This window comes from Onychostruthus taczanowskii, unplaced genomic scaffold (assembly GCF_017590055.1).
Source record: "Onychostruthus taczanowskii isolate IOZ18803 unplaced genomic scaffold, ASM1759005v1 scaffold155, whole genome shotgun sequence".
NCBI lineage: Eukaryota > Metazoa > Chordata > Aves > Passeriformes > Passeridae > Onychostruthus > Onychostruthus taczanowskii.
Genome location: NW_024498741.1, coordinates 320,597 through 333,795, shown reverse-complemented (window position 1 = coordinate 333,795; position 13,199 = coordinate 320,597). Strand labels below are relative to the sequence as shown.

The following is a 13,199-nucleotide window of genomic DNA, read 5'->3' as shown; positions in this document are numbered from 1 at the left end:
CCCTGAGCATCCCTTGGGTGGCTGTGACACCTGGTACTCCCATCACCTGTCCTCTCCTGCTATCTCAGCAGCCTGTGATCCTCCAGTCATGTTGCTTTGTGCCTCGTCACCCCCAGCCCCTACTGCTGGGCCAAGCTAGGCACTCAATGGTGCTGCACTCTCCCTGACCAAGCTGTTTCCAGTAAAGCCAGAAACAAGCATGGAAAGGGGAACAAGTTTCTTTCTCTTAGAGAGAAAGTGAAACTCAGCACATCCCCTCTCCAACCAGGCAAACCGCAGTGCATGCAAGTTCATCCTTCCCACCCCTCTCCTCTTCCTCCCTACTCCCAGAGAAGAGCTTCCAGCAAACGGAGCTGCTCACACTGCCCTGTCTTCAGCCTCTGCACCAAGGTAATTCACCACAAACAGCTGGGGACACTCTCCTCTTCTGCCACCATTTTCCAGTCCTTGCTCCCTGTTCTCCTTCGTTCTTCACTTCCCCCTCCACAAGGGTTCAAAGTAGAAAAGCAGGGAGAAGATGATGTGGGGGGAAGAGGAATCTGCAGGAATCTGTCCTTGCTCTGTGTGATTGTGGACATCACTGGGCTTTGCAGATTTGTCCCAGGCTGAGAACCTCAGGTTTTGGGATAGCTCCATGTCCTTTCTCCCAGCTCTGTGTGCTGGAGGTTTGGATCCCATTTGCCATTTTTTCCTTTCCTGTTTAGCACTGTCATGTCTTTGCATCCTTTCCTCCTTTGTGCTCTCTATCCCATGGGACCACTGCCCCACATAGCAGTGCTTCTCCCCCCAAACTGGAATAAACATCCTCTACAGGCATCTGAGGTGCCCCTACCCCTGCCCAGGACACGGAGGAAAGGGCTTGTGCCATGCTCCATGTCCTGGGCTTTTCAATCCCAGAGCTCTGTCATGTGCATGCTAGAGATTTTCAGTGCCATCAGTGATTTCAGATCACAGAGCCTCAAAACCCTTCCCTGCATGTGGTGTCTGGTTCTCCATACTGGACAATTCAGTAGATGTCTGGATGCATCTGATGAGGACACCTTATCTCTGACCAAGGTTCATCTGTGTGTTTGCCTCCCTCCCCAGTTCATCCCTGTGCTGTAGGAAGCAGGATGCAACCTGGATTCTTGCTGGCAGCCAGTACCCTGGCAGCAGTGCTGGGCATGGCCCTGCTGGAGGATGGAGTGTGTAGAGCACCGGATGGCAAGAATGGCTCCCCTGGAGTCCCTGGCCGTGATGGGAGGCCAGGGCAGAAGGGTGATGTGGGAGAGCCAGGTAAGAGGAAGCCAGGGATGTTGGGGGCCTGGGAGCCTCTTGGTAGGAGCATCCCAAGCTGTGGGAGCAGCTCAGGAGATGCCAGATGTGCATGAACTCCTTCTCCTCCCCACTTCTCCCCAGGGAGAGCGGCACTGAGCCCGAGCATCAAGGGACCCGAAGGGGATGCAGGCGAACCAGGGCCTCCTGGCCCACCAGGCATGCGTGGCCTACCTGGCTCTCTTGGCCATCACGGGTTGCCAGGGATGCGAGGGCCACCAGGACACAAAGGGCAAGCTGGTGACGTTTTGGAGCACCCGCGTCCCGCCTTCTCCGCCTCCAGGCTGTCCCCGCCACGCGCAGGCACCACGGTGGTGTTTGACAGGATCATCACCAACCAGGAGAACTCCTACAGCCCCCAGACCGGGAAGTTCACCTGCCGCATTCCCGGGCTCTACTACTTCGCCTTCCAGGTGGTGTCCAGCGGAGACCTGTGTCTGAGCATCGCCAAGAACGGGCGGGGCGTGGTCAGCTTCTGCGACAACAACAGCCACGGCATCCTGCAGGTGAACTCGGGCAGCAGCGTGCTCAGCCTGGCCGTAGATGACCACGTGTCCCTGACCACCAGCCCTGCCCAGGGCAGCGCCATTTACAGCGGCTCCGAGGTCGACAGCGTCTTCAGCGGGTTCCTGGTGTCCCCAGAGACAGCCTGAGGGACTCCCACAGCATCGTGGGGTGTCTGCCTGCCTGGCTGCTCCCCTCTGGGTGTGTGGGATGCTTTAGTGCCACAGCACATGGGGATGGTTCCAAATTGAGCATCCAGAAGTGTTCTGTTCTTCCCCAGTGTCACAACTGGCCAAGATGTGGGTCACCACTGCAGCACTCACCTCCATGCTGAGCCTGCCTGCTCTGTCCTGGAGGCTGTGGACCCTCATTCCTTTCTCCTCCTGGGCACTCAAGCTCCAATCCCAGTTGTCACCAGCTGTAGCTCTTTGCTCCTGACTGGGAAATCACTGCCTGCCACTGCTTCGGCTCCACTAACCACTGCAAAAGCCTTCCTGGCACTGGGACACATCCTGTCAACCCATCAGTAAAAAATAAATGCTTCTTCTACCACTACTCCTTGGGTTTTCTTTTCTACTCATGCATCTTCCCCAAACCATCAATATCCTGGACCCCTTCCCAAGCTGCCAGGGAGAGAAGTGATTCCAGCTTGTCCCTGGCACTGCGAAGGCAGAAGGACAGGGAGGAATGGAGTGTCCAATCAGAGCTGACACTTCCAGGGAGGAATAAGAAACATCTGGGACAGGGCTATGTATGTCCTTCTCTGCTGAGCCCAAGGTAGCTGTCCTGCAGGGGAAAACACAGGCAGCAGATCCTGTACCTCACCTGCATGGTCCCAAGTTGGCACCCAAACTCTCCCAGGAAGGCAAAAGGCAGCTGTGGTTCTCTGGCATTACAGCAAGGCGAGACAGGGACATTGGGACATGGATGGGGTTGTGGGGTGATGGTGCTGGAGCTGCCATCAGATGCCATACCCTGGGACTGCTCCTCAGGGGAGCTGCTCCACAAACACTGGGCACTCAAATATTCCCATTCCTGGAGCTATGAGGAGGAGGCTGGGTCACCTGCAAGGAGCAACAACCCAGTGAGGGATCTTGGGGCTTCACCAAGTCCAGCACCCAGCAGAACTTGGAGCATGGGGAAAGGTGCAGATCAGAAACTCTCAAAGGGAAACATTTTCCATTCCTATTTAGGGGTGCAGCATCTTCCCTCAGAGCCAGGCTGTGACCTTGCAACAGCCCCTCAATGCCACAGGAGCTCACTGGAGCTGGCCTGAGGCTTTACTCCCAAGCTGTCCTTCTGCTCAGAAACAAGGGAAGAGGGAAAGCAGGGGATTTGGGGAGGGCTATTCCCTGCAGTGGCTTGGGGGTTGTGCCATATCTCTTTGAGCTGTGTCCCACCTCTTTCCTTCCAGTCCTTCCTGTTGCAGAGGCACCAGTACAGGTTTCAATGGAGAGCCAAGAAAGTGCTGTCTCAGCAGAAAGCATCGGGCAGGAGGATGTGGAATTTGGCAGAGAACAGCTTGGGTTCTGTGTTCACATGGGCCCTTTACCCTTTCCTAACTCTGCGACTTCCTCCATGAGGGTGTCAGGGAGCCGCACCCACTGCGCTGTGCTGGCAGTGACCGCGCGCCCAGCGGGATCGGCAGCCTGGCTTCCCTGCCCTGGTCCCCGCCAGAGGTAAGAGGTGCTGCAGGGTCCCTGTCTTGAGGGTGGGACTGGGAGTCCAGCAGCATGGCACACTGCTGGAGAAGGGGAGAATGAGAGGAGGATGTGGATGAGAGAGGAGGAGGAGAAGAGGACGGAGGCAGAGACACTGACGGGCTGCGCACTTGTGATGGAGACAGGATGCAGCAGCTGTTGGAAGGATTGATCCTGATGGACAGAGTCAGGACAGTCCAGCTGCTGGAGGAGGAGGAGGGAGATCAGCTGTGTGCAGGGAGTTCCAGCCTCGGTGCAGCACAGGGTGACAGTCTGCAGTGCTGTGTGCATCTCCAGGGTTTGGGGACATGGGACTCAGAGGGCTTGGGGCTGGCCATGGGTACCTCAGACCTCATGGCTCCATCCAGACTGAAAGTCCAACTCCCACTGTGCCATCAGGGGCTGCCCTGGGGCTGGAGAAGTGCCTGGGGTCCATCTCCACATGTCCACCTCCCCACTGTCCTGCAGTGTGTATAGGTGGGACATTGAGGATGCACCCATGGCACCCAGGTGTTCCTGGTATATCCAGGCTCCTTTTCTCTGTGTCCTGCAAGCCACCCTGCTGTGACCCCTCACTCCAGCACTTTCTTTCACTTTCCATGCTACAGAACACCAAAATGGAGAACAGATTCTGGGAGCAGCTCTATCTGGCCCTCACCCTCCTCCTCCTGAATCTGGGCTCTGCTGTGGCTGTAGAAAACCCTCACAGCTGCTATGGAGCCCCAGGTCTGCCAGGCATGCCGGGTATACCAGGCAGGGATGGCCGGGATGGACTGAAGGGAGCCAAAGGGGAGCCAGGTGAGTGACTGAGGATGGAAACCACATGGGCTCTTGCAGGGCGCACTGAGTCCTCAATGGCTGGTCTGCCTGGGTTTGCAGGATGTGGAGAGCATCCTCTGTAGTCAGGTGGAAGAGGCAACAGCACTCTCCTGCCTAAAGAAGGAGAAGGGGCTAGAGAAACCTCTCCCCACATCCTGCCATTGACACTGACTCCCTTTCACACCCCACCACCCCACAGGTATCCCAGCTTCTTCTACACAGCTAGGGCCCAAGGGCATGAAAGGGGAACCAGGCCCCCCTGGCCCTCCAGGCAAGCGTGGCCCCCCTGGGCTCCCTGGTGCAATGGGAATCCCTGGGGAGCCGGGCCATGCCGGCCCCCCGGGAATGCCAGGCAGCTCCAAGCAGAAGCAGCAGTCAGCGTTCTCAGTGACGAGGCAGACCAGCCAGTACCCCTTGAAGAACATCCCCGTGGTTTTCAACAACGTCATCACCAACACCAACCATGACTACAACACCACCACGGGCAAGTTCACCTGCAGGTTCCCTGGGGTCTACTACTTCGTCTTCCACAGCTCACACACAGCCAACCTCTGTGTCATCCTGCACAAAAACCAGAGGAGGATGGCCAGCTTCTGTGACCACAAGACCAACACCATGCAGGTCAGCTCGGGGGGGACACTGCTGCACCTGGCTGCTGCGGACGAGGTCTGGCTGGGAGTGAACGACTACAACGGCATGGTGGGCATCGCCAACTCCGACAGCATCTTCTCAGGCTTCCTGCTCTTCCCAGACTAGAGGAGCAGCAGAGCTCACCCCAGCACCCCGACACCTTCTACCTGCCCTGAACACACTGCTCGCTGCTGGGCTCTTCCTGATGCTCCCAGTTTCTCTGCAGGGAGGGCATCAAGCCCAGCAGCCAGACCCAGCCCTCGGTCTGGGGGCTGAGCATGGTAGCTGTTGCACAGGGGGAACAGGCACATCTGGTACATCTGCACCCAGAGTGATGGTGCTGAGCTCCTGGTCCTGCTGGCCCTGCCACGTGCATCCCCCCTTGCTAACCCCACATTACTTCAGAGGTCTGCCTGTGTTTTTCCTCTCCCCACCTGGGCTGCCTCAGGTTCAGCCAGGTGTCCTGGCCCAGGCTGCAGCAACCCCTTTGCCATGAGCTGGCTGTGGAAAGTGTCAATAAATCCTTCTCCAGTGCACCTGGTGTAGTGTGTTTTTTCCTCCATGTCCTACCTCTCTGTGATGTGCACAAATATGCAGGTGACATCTGGCCATCTGTGTGGCATCACCATGTCCCCAAGCCTCACCAGCATCAGAGACCACCACACCCCACCTGCACCCGTTTGCACAGGGAGTGGGACCCCTGCTGCTTCAGGAACAGGATGGTTCCTGTGTCCCCACACAGCCCCTATCAAGAGGGCACCAAGACTCATCCAAGCAGGACCCTGACACTCCCCTTCCCTTCAAAGCTCTACAGGAGCACAGACTGCAAAGGAAACCCCAACACCATGGCTGGGACATCCCTGGGGTCCCTACCAGGCTGAGGCTGGGGAAGCACTCTGGCTTTCCTGAGCCCAACCAAAGGAGCTCATGGTTGTGGAGGATGCAGAACTCACCAAAACCCAGCAGGGATTTCTCCTGGTGTCACACATTGAAGGGTGGAACAAGGCAGTCACCTCTCCGAACATCCTGTACTTCACTTCCACAAGGCAGTAACCAAAGCAGGGAATACTTTTCCCACAGGGTAAAATCACTTCCCATGCTCAATATTCAGAAGAGTCCGAGGCACAGACTCAAGGTGGTGGATGCTGAGACCCTGCAGCATCCCCTGGGCCTGCAGAGCTGGAAGTGTGCAGAGCAGCATGAGGAGGGCTGCCTGAGTGCATGCACATTTCTGCAGCTCTGATGGGTTACCTTAAACTTATCTGGAGCTCCAAAGAGTATTCCTCATAGCAAGCACCCCTGAGCAGGACCCAGGGACCCTGCAGGGCAGAGCTGTGGCTGGAGGGACTCGGAGTGCTATTTGGGGATGGCTTGTCCTGCTCAGCTGACAACAGCATTTGTGGAGGATCTGAAACTGCCACGGAAAAAGGACAGGAGCTAAAGATAAAAAGGGGATGTGTCCCAGATCCTTTCACAATAACCCTTGCAGCAAACTTCTGCTTCTCCTCTCGGGCATTTCTGAGCAGGACACGGGGGTGTCCTGCTCCATCTCCCCACCTGATGAACAAGGAGCTCAAGGTAAGAGCAAGACTGAGCCCAAGGTTCCCCCCACAGGCAGGAGCACATGGGGAACCCTGCTCTGGTAGGGTGACAGTCACCTGCATTGCTGGCACTTCCCTGTGGCCTGGGGCAGAAGAGAAACTGGGGGTGGAGGTGCTGGTCTGGGGTGGTGGAGGTCCCTGATGAGACCCTGACCCCTCCTGTTACACCCAGAAGAAGGAAAACATAAAAGCAGAGATGGCAGAGTTCCAGAAGGGTTGTCAGAGACTGAAAGGTGCAGTCTGAAAGGCGCCCTGGGAGTGCTCTCCTGCCCTGAGAAGCTCCTGTCTTCTGATGGGCCTGGGCTGGGAGCCTGTGGATCAGTCCTTGTTCCTGCTGCACCCAAATCAGAACGGCTGTGGCTGGAGGATCCAACTCACCAATCTTTTGTCCTGCTGGCACCAGAGCTTCAGCACTGGGAAAATCCACCTGAGGTGGGGGAGTTGTGGCTGGGGTGCTGTGATGTCCAGATACAGCCCCCAAAGGCCCGGTGCTTATCCACATGTGGCCACACCAGGATCTGGGGGAAGAAGTTGGGCAGGAAGGGCAGGAAGAAGGTAAGGCCCCAGGCATGGAAGCCCAGATAACTGTCCCAGTGAGGCTTGTTAGATACAGAAATGCCTCTGGCATTGAGCAGCTGTGTGACAGGTCACAAGGGGAACCTGTGGGATGGAGGAGGGAGGTTTGGGGGCTCATTACCACCTTCAAGGACTGGCGCTGTCCCTTAGACATGCTGGTGGAAGGCAAGGCCTGTTCCCTTGCAGATGACAAAACTGCTCTGGTTGGGTAAGGATTTTACCCTGCAAGTATGGTCCTGAGATGAGATGGGGAATTTCTCCTGCAAGGCAGCAGCACGGCCACGTTGGACATCAGATCTCTGAGATAACCTGTCCCAAATATTCATGTGGCTGAAGCTGTGGGCACTTGTAAAATGGGGATTTAAGAATGACGAGCAACTGCAAGCTCTGCCTTGCCCAAGGGTTAGGTCCTTTGCTCCAGCGCCAGCAGGAAAGTGGATTTGGCTCTGCAGTAGGATGTTTTCCCTCCCTGATGCCTGATGGTATTACCTAGACTTGCAGTCACCATCTCTCAGAGCAGCTCAGAGTGCCTTCCCCAGCCCTCCCACCACCCAGGAAAGCCCCTGACACCGTTCCATGCTCCCACAGATGTGGCTCTTGTGGGCTATGCTGATCTGCCTGGCTGGAGGGCAGCCTGCCAGTGCCACACTCTGCAAGACCTATGGCACCATCCCGGGCATCCCAGGATTACCAGGACAGCCTGGCAGCGATGGCAGGGATGGGGAGAACGGCCCAAAGGGTGAACAAGGTAAGGAAGAGGCTACAGGTGGGTAAAACACTGTCTTGTGAATGCCAAGAGCAAGGAAAGACAGTGCCAGGTGCATGGTTCTGGGAAAGCAACCCATTTCCACCAGTTCTTTGAGGTCTTGTCAGGTGGGGATGATGGAGCACCCCAAGGAACCTGGGGAAGGAGGGGGATGACAGCAAGGTGTGTCACACCTGCCTGTTGGGCAGTGGAGAACCACACCCAGCACAGGTTTCCTTGCTCGTGCTTCCTCTCTGCAGACAAATGGGGCTTGGCTGTGACCACAATAACTCTTCCTCCTCTTTCCTAGGACCCTCTGGCCAGAGTGAAGAAGGGAGAGGGGAGAAGGGAGTCCCGGGACTGCCGGGACAGCCTGGGAAGGTCGGTCCCAGTGGCATCCCAGGTCAAATGGGCTTACCAGGTACCAGGGGACCGCCAGGCCCCATGGGAGAACCTGGTGACTACAAGGTCACCTTCAAGTCCGGGTTCTCCGCTGCCAGGAGCATCAGCTCCTACCCGCGCCGGGAGCAGCCCATCCGCTTCGACCGCGTCATCACCAACGAGAAGGGGCACTACGAGAACCGCTACGGCCGCTTCACCTGCCGCGTGCCCGGCACCTACTACTTCACCTACCACGTCACCTCCCGGGGCAACCTGTGCCTCAACATCAAAAAGGGCCAGGGTGCCAGCAGGGGCGAGAGGGTGGTGACCTTCTGTGACTTCGTGCACAACAGTTTCCAGGTCACCACAGGTGGTGTGGTCCTCAAGATGGCCATGAACGAGTCTGTCTGGCTGGAGCCAACAGAGAAGAACTCCTTGGTGGGGCTGGAAGGGTCTGACAGCATCTTCTCTGGCTTCCTCATCTTCCCTGAGGCTTAGCCCACTGGAGATGTGTCTGGCCAATCTCTGCAGTACGTGCAGAACTGAGGACTCCCTTGGAAACTCTTTGCTCCCAAATTAGTGCTTGAAGCACACTGCTGCCATTCTTGCACAATAAATGAGAGCTCTTCGCACTATTGGTCCCTTTCTGGATAGGATTTTGCCTTTTTCCTCACAAATAATTTTTACACAACCAGGGCACTGGTTCTCACCCTCTTGGGTGCAGCCCAGGCTCATTAGCATCTCCTTACTGCTGAGTGGAGCCAGACAAGTCAAGCAGTTCCTGCTGCAGACCAGGCTGAGTATCTCCATCCAGAGCTACTCAAAGGGTTCCAGCCCAGGGTTAGGAAAACATGGAGAGGCAGCTCAGCCTTTAGTAGGGGGCAGGACAGTGACATAGTGGGAAAACTGGGGCCACTGGGTACTGGTGGTAGGTGGGGAGATGCTGGAGATGGTGCTGTACTGGAGAGTCCTGGCAGTGGCAGGATCTGGCCACCACCAACCTCTCTCTGACTTTTTTTTATTTGGGGGGTGGTTGCGGTGACAGAAATACCCACAGAAGGTTGTCAAAGCTTGTGGCAGGGCGGGGCAGGTCAGTGTGGGCCAAACAAGCGGATGCCATGATGGGGGTGGTGTGGAGGACAGCCCCACTACAGCCTCCAAACCCCCGCAGAGAGCTGTGCTCCACGTCCTGGAGCACAGCCAAGCCCTCCCAGCACGCTCCTTATCAACAGCAGAGCTGTGGACCCAGGAATGTCCAGATGAATTAAAGCTGAGGAGCCCAGGGACAGCCCTGGCCGCGGGGCAGGTGACAACCCAGCATTGCACCCGTGTGGGTGGGCTGCCTGCAGCCCCCAGCCCATCTCGTGGGCCTGGACACGGGGCATTCGGGAACTTTTGTGGGAGTCTGAGATTTGAAAGGGTCTGGATTGAAAGGATGATGATAAAAGGTCTTGGGGAGGTGAGTGTGCTACGGGCAGATTTAATGGAGCGTTACCCCTGCGGTCTGCAGTTTGTCCGTGAGTCCCGGTCCCCAGCCCTGGGCTGCTCAGGGCTCCCGGCCCCAGCGCAGACAGCGGCTCGGGCTGTGGTGACCCGCTCGGAGCCTCCTGTCCGGGGCGATCTGCCGGCAGGTGGCACTGGAGACTGGCGGGTGGCATTGGAGACTGGTGGTGGCACTGGAGACTGGCAGGTGGCACTGGAGACTGGTGGTGGCACTGGACACTGGCAGGTGGCACTGGAGACTGGTGGTGGCACTGCAGGTGGCGCTGAAGACTGGTGGGGGCACTGGACACTGGCAGGTGGCACTGGACACTGGCAGGTGGCACTGGAGACTGGTGGTGGCACTGGACACTGGCAGGTGGCACTGGAGACTGGCGGGTGGCACTGGACACTGGCGGGTGGCACTGGACACTGGCTCAGTCCCCAGCTGGCAGCGGCAGCAGCCTCCCCCGGCCGGCTGGGCGGCACAGCTCCGGGACGGGCAGCGCCAGGGGCTCTGCTGTGCCCACAAGGTCTGGGAGGAGGCAGAGGGCAGGATCAGCCCGGTTCATAGCTCCTCCTCACCACCACCTCGGAGCTTTATCCTTCCTGCAGCAAAATCTGTGCCTTCTGTCCCCTGGGGTGCAGCCAGCCACGTCCCCAGGCTCTGCTGCTCTCAGCCACCAAACCCCCGGTGTTTCACAGCTGGAGATGCAGCATCACAAATAAAACTGAGCTGGGCAAGGCAGGTGGGGGGAAAAAGCAAATGTTTGACACCCAAAAGAGGGCTGGAGCACACACTGCCTGAGCCTCCTGAACCCTCAGCAGGTAGAAGACACCATACCATGGAACAGAGATACTCTGGAGATCAGGGCTGCCATCCCAAGAGCCCTGAAGTCTGGGAAATGAACTGGCAGAAGCCCACTGATATTTGAAGGAGGCAAATGTGAAGTTCTTCTTCTGGCATGGGACAATCCCATGTCAGAGGACAGGCACTGGCAGCAGAAAACTCTGTAGGAAGGGACCTGGGATGTTGTTGGACACCAAGGTGAAGCTTTCTGCCTTTCCAGGTAATGGATATAATAATTTTTAATTTTTGACAAGGTGTAAAGAAAAAAGCTGGTTATTTTTAAAAGAGATGTCTGACCAGTATGAGCCAAAAGGGTTCTGGGGGCTTGGCTGTGCCTGGGGAATGTCAGAGGGCAGTGCAGGTTCCAGCAGCTGTAAGTGCAGCTCACGATGCTTACACAGCTGGGAAACAGAGGTGCAGAGGGAACTGCTGCCCAGAGGTGCAGAGGGCATAATTTCCTCCCATGAGTCTCAGCCAGCATCTAGCAATGCCACCTCTGGCAGTGGCCCCATGGGATGGCAGCTGCCTGCTCCCCTGAGGCTGCACTATACTCACCCCCTGGGTATCCAAAATGGATGAGAAAAGAGGCCCAGAGGGTGCTGGAGCTGTTGTTGATCCATGAAACACCACCCTTCAGTTCTTCCCAGGGTGGGCAGCATGTTTCTGACCCTGTAGGAAGCCCCAAAGCTGCAGCCTGCAGCCCCTCAGCTGGAAAGGCCCCTTCCTCTCAAGCTGCTACAGCACTCACTGAGGCCAGAGCCAAAATGTCCCTTGCCATGGCTCCCTGCACAAGGGCTGGGATTGCTTCCTCCTGTGTGCAGCAATGAATCCTTCTGCTGAACCCCCTGTGCTGCTCAGGGCCACAGGGGAAAACCCAAAAGCACCTGGGAGGTTGGTGCTGTGCTGGCAGTCCCACCTGTGCTGCCTGGTGTTCCCAGGAGCAGCAGGACCCACCTAGCCCTGCTCCCGAATCTCCTGCCCTGCTCTTCGGTCCGGGATTCATTATTCCATGGAAACAGGGCAATCTTGGAACAACACAACCATTAACAGGAGAGCTGGAGAGAAACCTGTGTGGGGTCAGGTGCTGTGGGTGGTAAGGGTGGCTCAGGGCAGCACCAAAGCCACTGGCACTCAGGAAAGGCCAGTTTGTGCATTTAATTCATTCCTTACACCTTCCCCATGGGTGCCTGAGCCCAGTGTTTCAACCTGGCATGGCTGCACCAGGGAATAAACCTGCAGCATCTGTCCTCACCCAGGGTGGGCAGAGCTGGCCCGGGGCTCTGGGCACGCTCCTGCTTGTGCTGCGTGTGCTCGCTCGCCGCTCGTGCTCACTCACTCCCCCTGTGCACACTCACTCCCCCTGTGCAGCTCCCCTGCCCTGTGCACGCTCTCTGTGCTCTGTGTGTGCCCTGCAGCTGTCCCCTGACAGGCACATCCTGCTCCTTGTCACTCCCTTTGGGGTTCATTTTCAGGGCGGCTGCAGTCCCTCCCCAGGGCCCAGCCATGGCCCTTCCTTCACCAGGCGCTGCTGTGACCCTCACCTGTGGTGTCAGGCCACCACCAAGGGCAGGGCCCAGGCCACCAGATGCTCAGCAGATGCTGAAGCTGGGGCAGGAGGTGTTTCAAGGTGACTTCAGGAGTTTTAGAGATGTCAGTGTTTGGCCCAGAAGCCGTGTGCTGCTTTGGTCTGTTGGTGTTGGAGGCCACTTGAGAGGAACAGGGAGGGAACCAGGAGCACAGCTGTGGGCAAAGACACAAACAGAGCTGTCAGGGAGTTAAAATAAAATCTTCCTGCTCCCAAGCACAGAGCAATAGGGACCAGCAAGAAAATCACATGGAGGTTTGTCCTGCATTATCTAACTGGGGCTTTGGAGGTTTCTCTATGCCAAAGCTCCTGTCTTGGCATAAGCAGGACTCCGGCATGATCCGATGTGGTGGAAAATGGGTGTGCCTGTCTGTGTTCATGGAAATGAAGCTGAGCTGGAGGAATCAAAGCACGACCATGCTGTTTGTCAGTGAGATGGAGCCAGGGATGTCAGTGCCATGGCCTGGTCTAACATCACCAGCAAACATCATGGAGATTGCAGAGGTGTTGATCTGTTTGCACTGAGCCCAGGAGTTCCCAGTACCTGCTAAAACCAAGGAAGAGCCCTTCCTAAACCATCCTTGTTTGGTCTTCGCCCTTGCTGGGAGCACCAGCCACAGCCAGGCTGCCCAACAGGGCCTCCTGGATCAGCCCCGTGCCAGCCCCTCCAAGCAGCTCTTCCCCCACGTAGCTCATGCCACTGCTCCTCAATGCAGGGAGGCTTTTCCCTTGGCTGCAGCTCCCTCCTGAACAGCCCTCGAGCATTCCTTCCCTTCAGCCTCCCAGCCCTGAGCCACAGCTGAGGCTGCCAGGCTGGTGGCTGCTCTTCACCATCTCCTCTGCCCTTGGGCCAGGTTGTGGAGTGAAATATTGGGGTTTTTTGTGTTCTTCCTTCCCTCCCCTTCTCCAAACCATAATGTCAGTCAGGAGCCATATGGGAATCCCTGCGTGGGTCCAGTGCTGTGCCAAGGTGCTGGAATGCTCTGGGCAGGGGCATTACTGGGACAGGGCACTG

At 57.1% G+C, this 13,199-nt stretch overlaps 3 protein-coding genes across 4 annotated transcripts; all 3 read left to right on the top strand.

The window, feature by feature from the left end:
• The first annotated feature begins 300 nt into the window (after positions 1–300).
• On the top strand, positions 301–2,349 carry C1QA (complement C1q A chain). Its single transcript, XM_041399126.1, has 3 exons — positions 301–390; positions 1,087–1,275; positions 1,399–2,349. Exons 2-3 carry the CDS (start codon positions 1,113–1,115, stop codon positions 1,965–1,967), a joined length of 732 nt encoding a protein of 243 aa, XP_041255060.1. The 5' UTR covers positions 301–390; positions 1,087–1,112; the 3' UTR covers positions 1,968–2,349.
• Positions 2,350–3,386: 1,037 nt separating this feature from the next.
• Positions 3,387–5,491, top strand: C1QC (complement C1q C chain). Of its 2 annotated transcripts, XM_041399125.1 has the most exons (3): positions 3,387–3,497; positions 4,127–4,316; positions 4,537–5,491. In XM_041399125.1, exons 2-3 carry the CDS (start codon positions 4,136–4,138, stop codon positions 5,091–5,093), a joined length of 738 nt encoding a protein of 245 aa, XP_041255059.1. In that variant the 5' UTR covers positions 3,387–3,497; positions 4,127–4,135; the 3' UTR covers positions 5,094–5,491. The 2 variants fall into 2 exon arrangements, with proteins under 2 accessions (XP_041255059.1, XP_041255058.1); XM_041399124.1 differs by lacking the exon at positions 3,387–3,497 and having other exon boundaries at positions 4,118–4,316.
• Positions 5,492–6,438: 947 nt separating this feature from the next.
• Positions 6,439–8,900, top strand: C1QB (complement C1q B chain). Its single transcript, XM_041399128.1, has 3 exons — positions 6,439–6,545; positions 7,733–7,892; positions 8,200–8,900. The coding sequence occupies exons 1-3, from the start codon at positions 6,528–6,530 to the stop codon at positions 8,766–8,768; spliced, it is 747 nt and encodes a 248-aa protein (XP_041255062.1). The 5' UTR covers positions 6,439–6,527; the 3' UTR covers positions 8,769–8,900.
• The last annotated feature ends 4,299 nt before the right edge of the window (positions 8,901–13,199 follow it).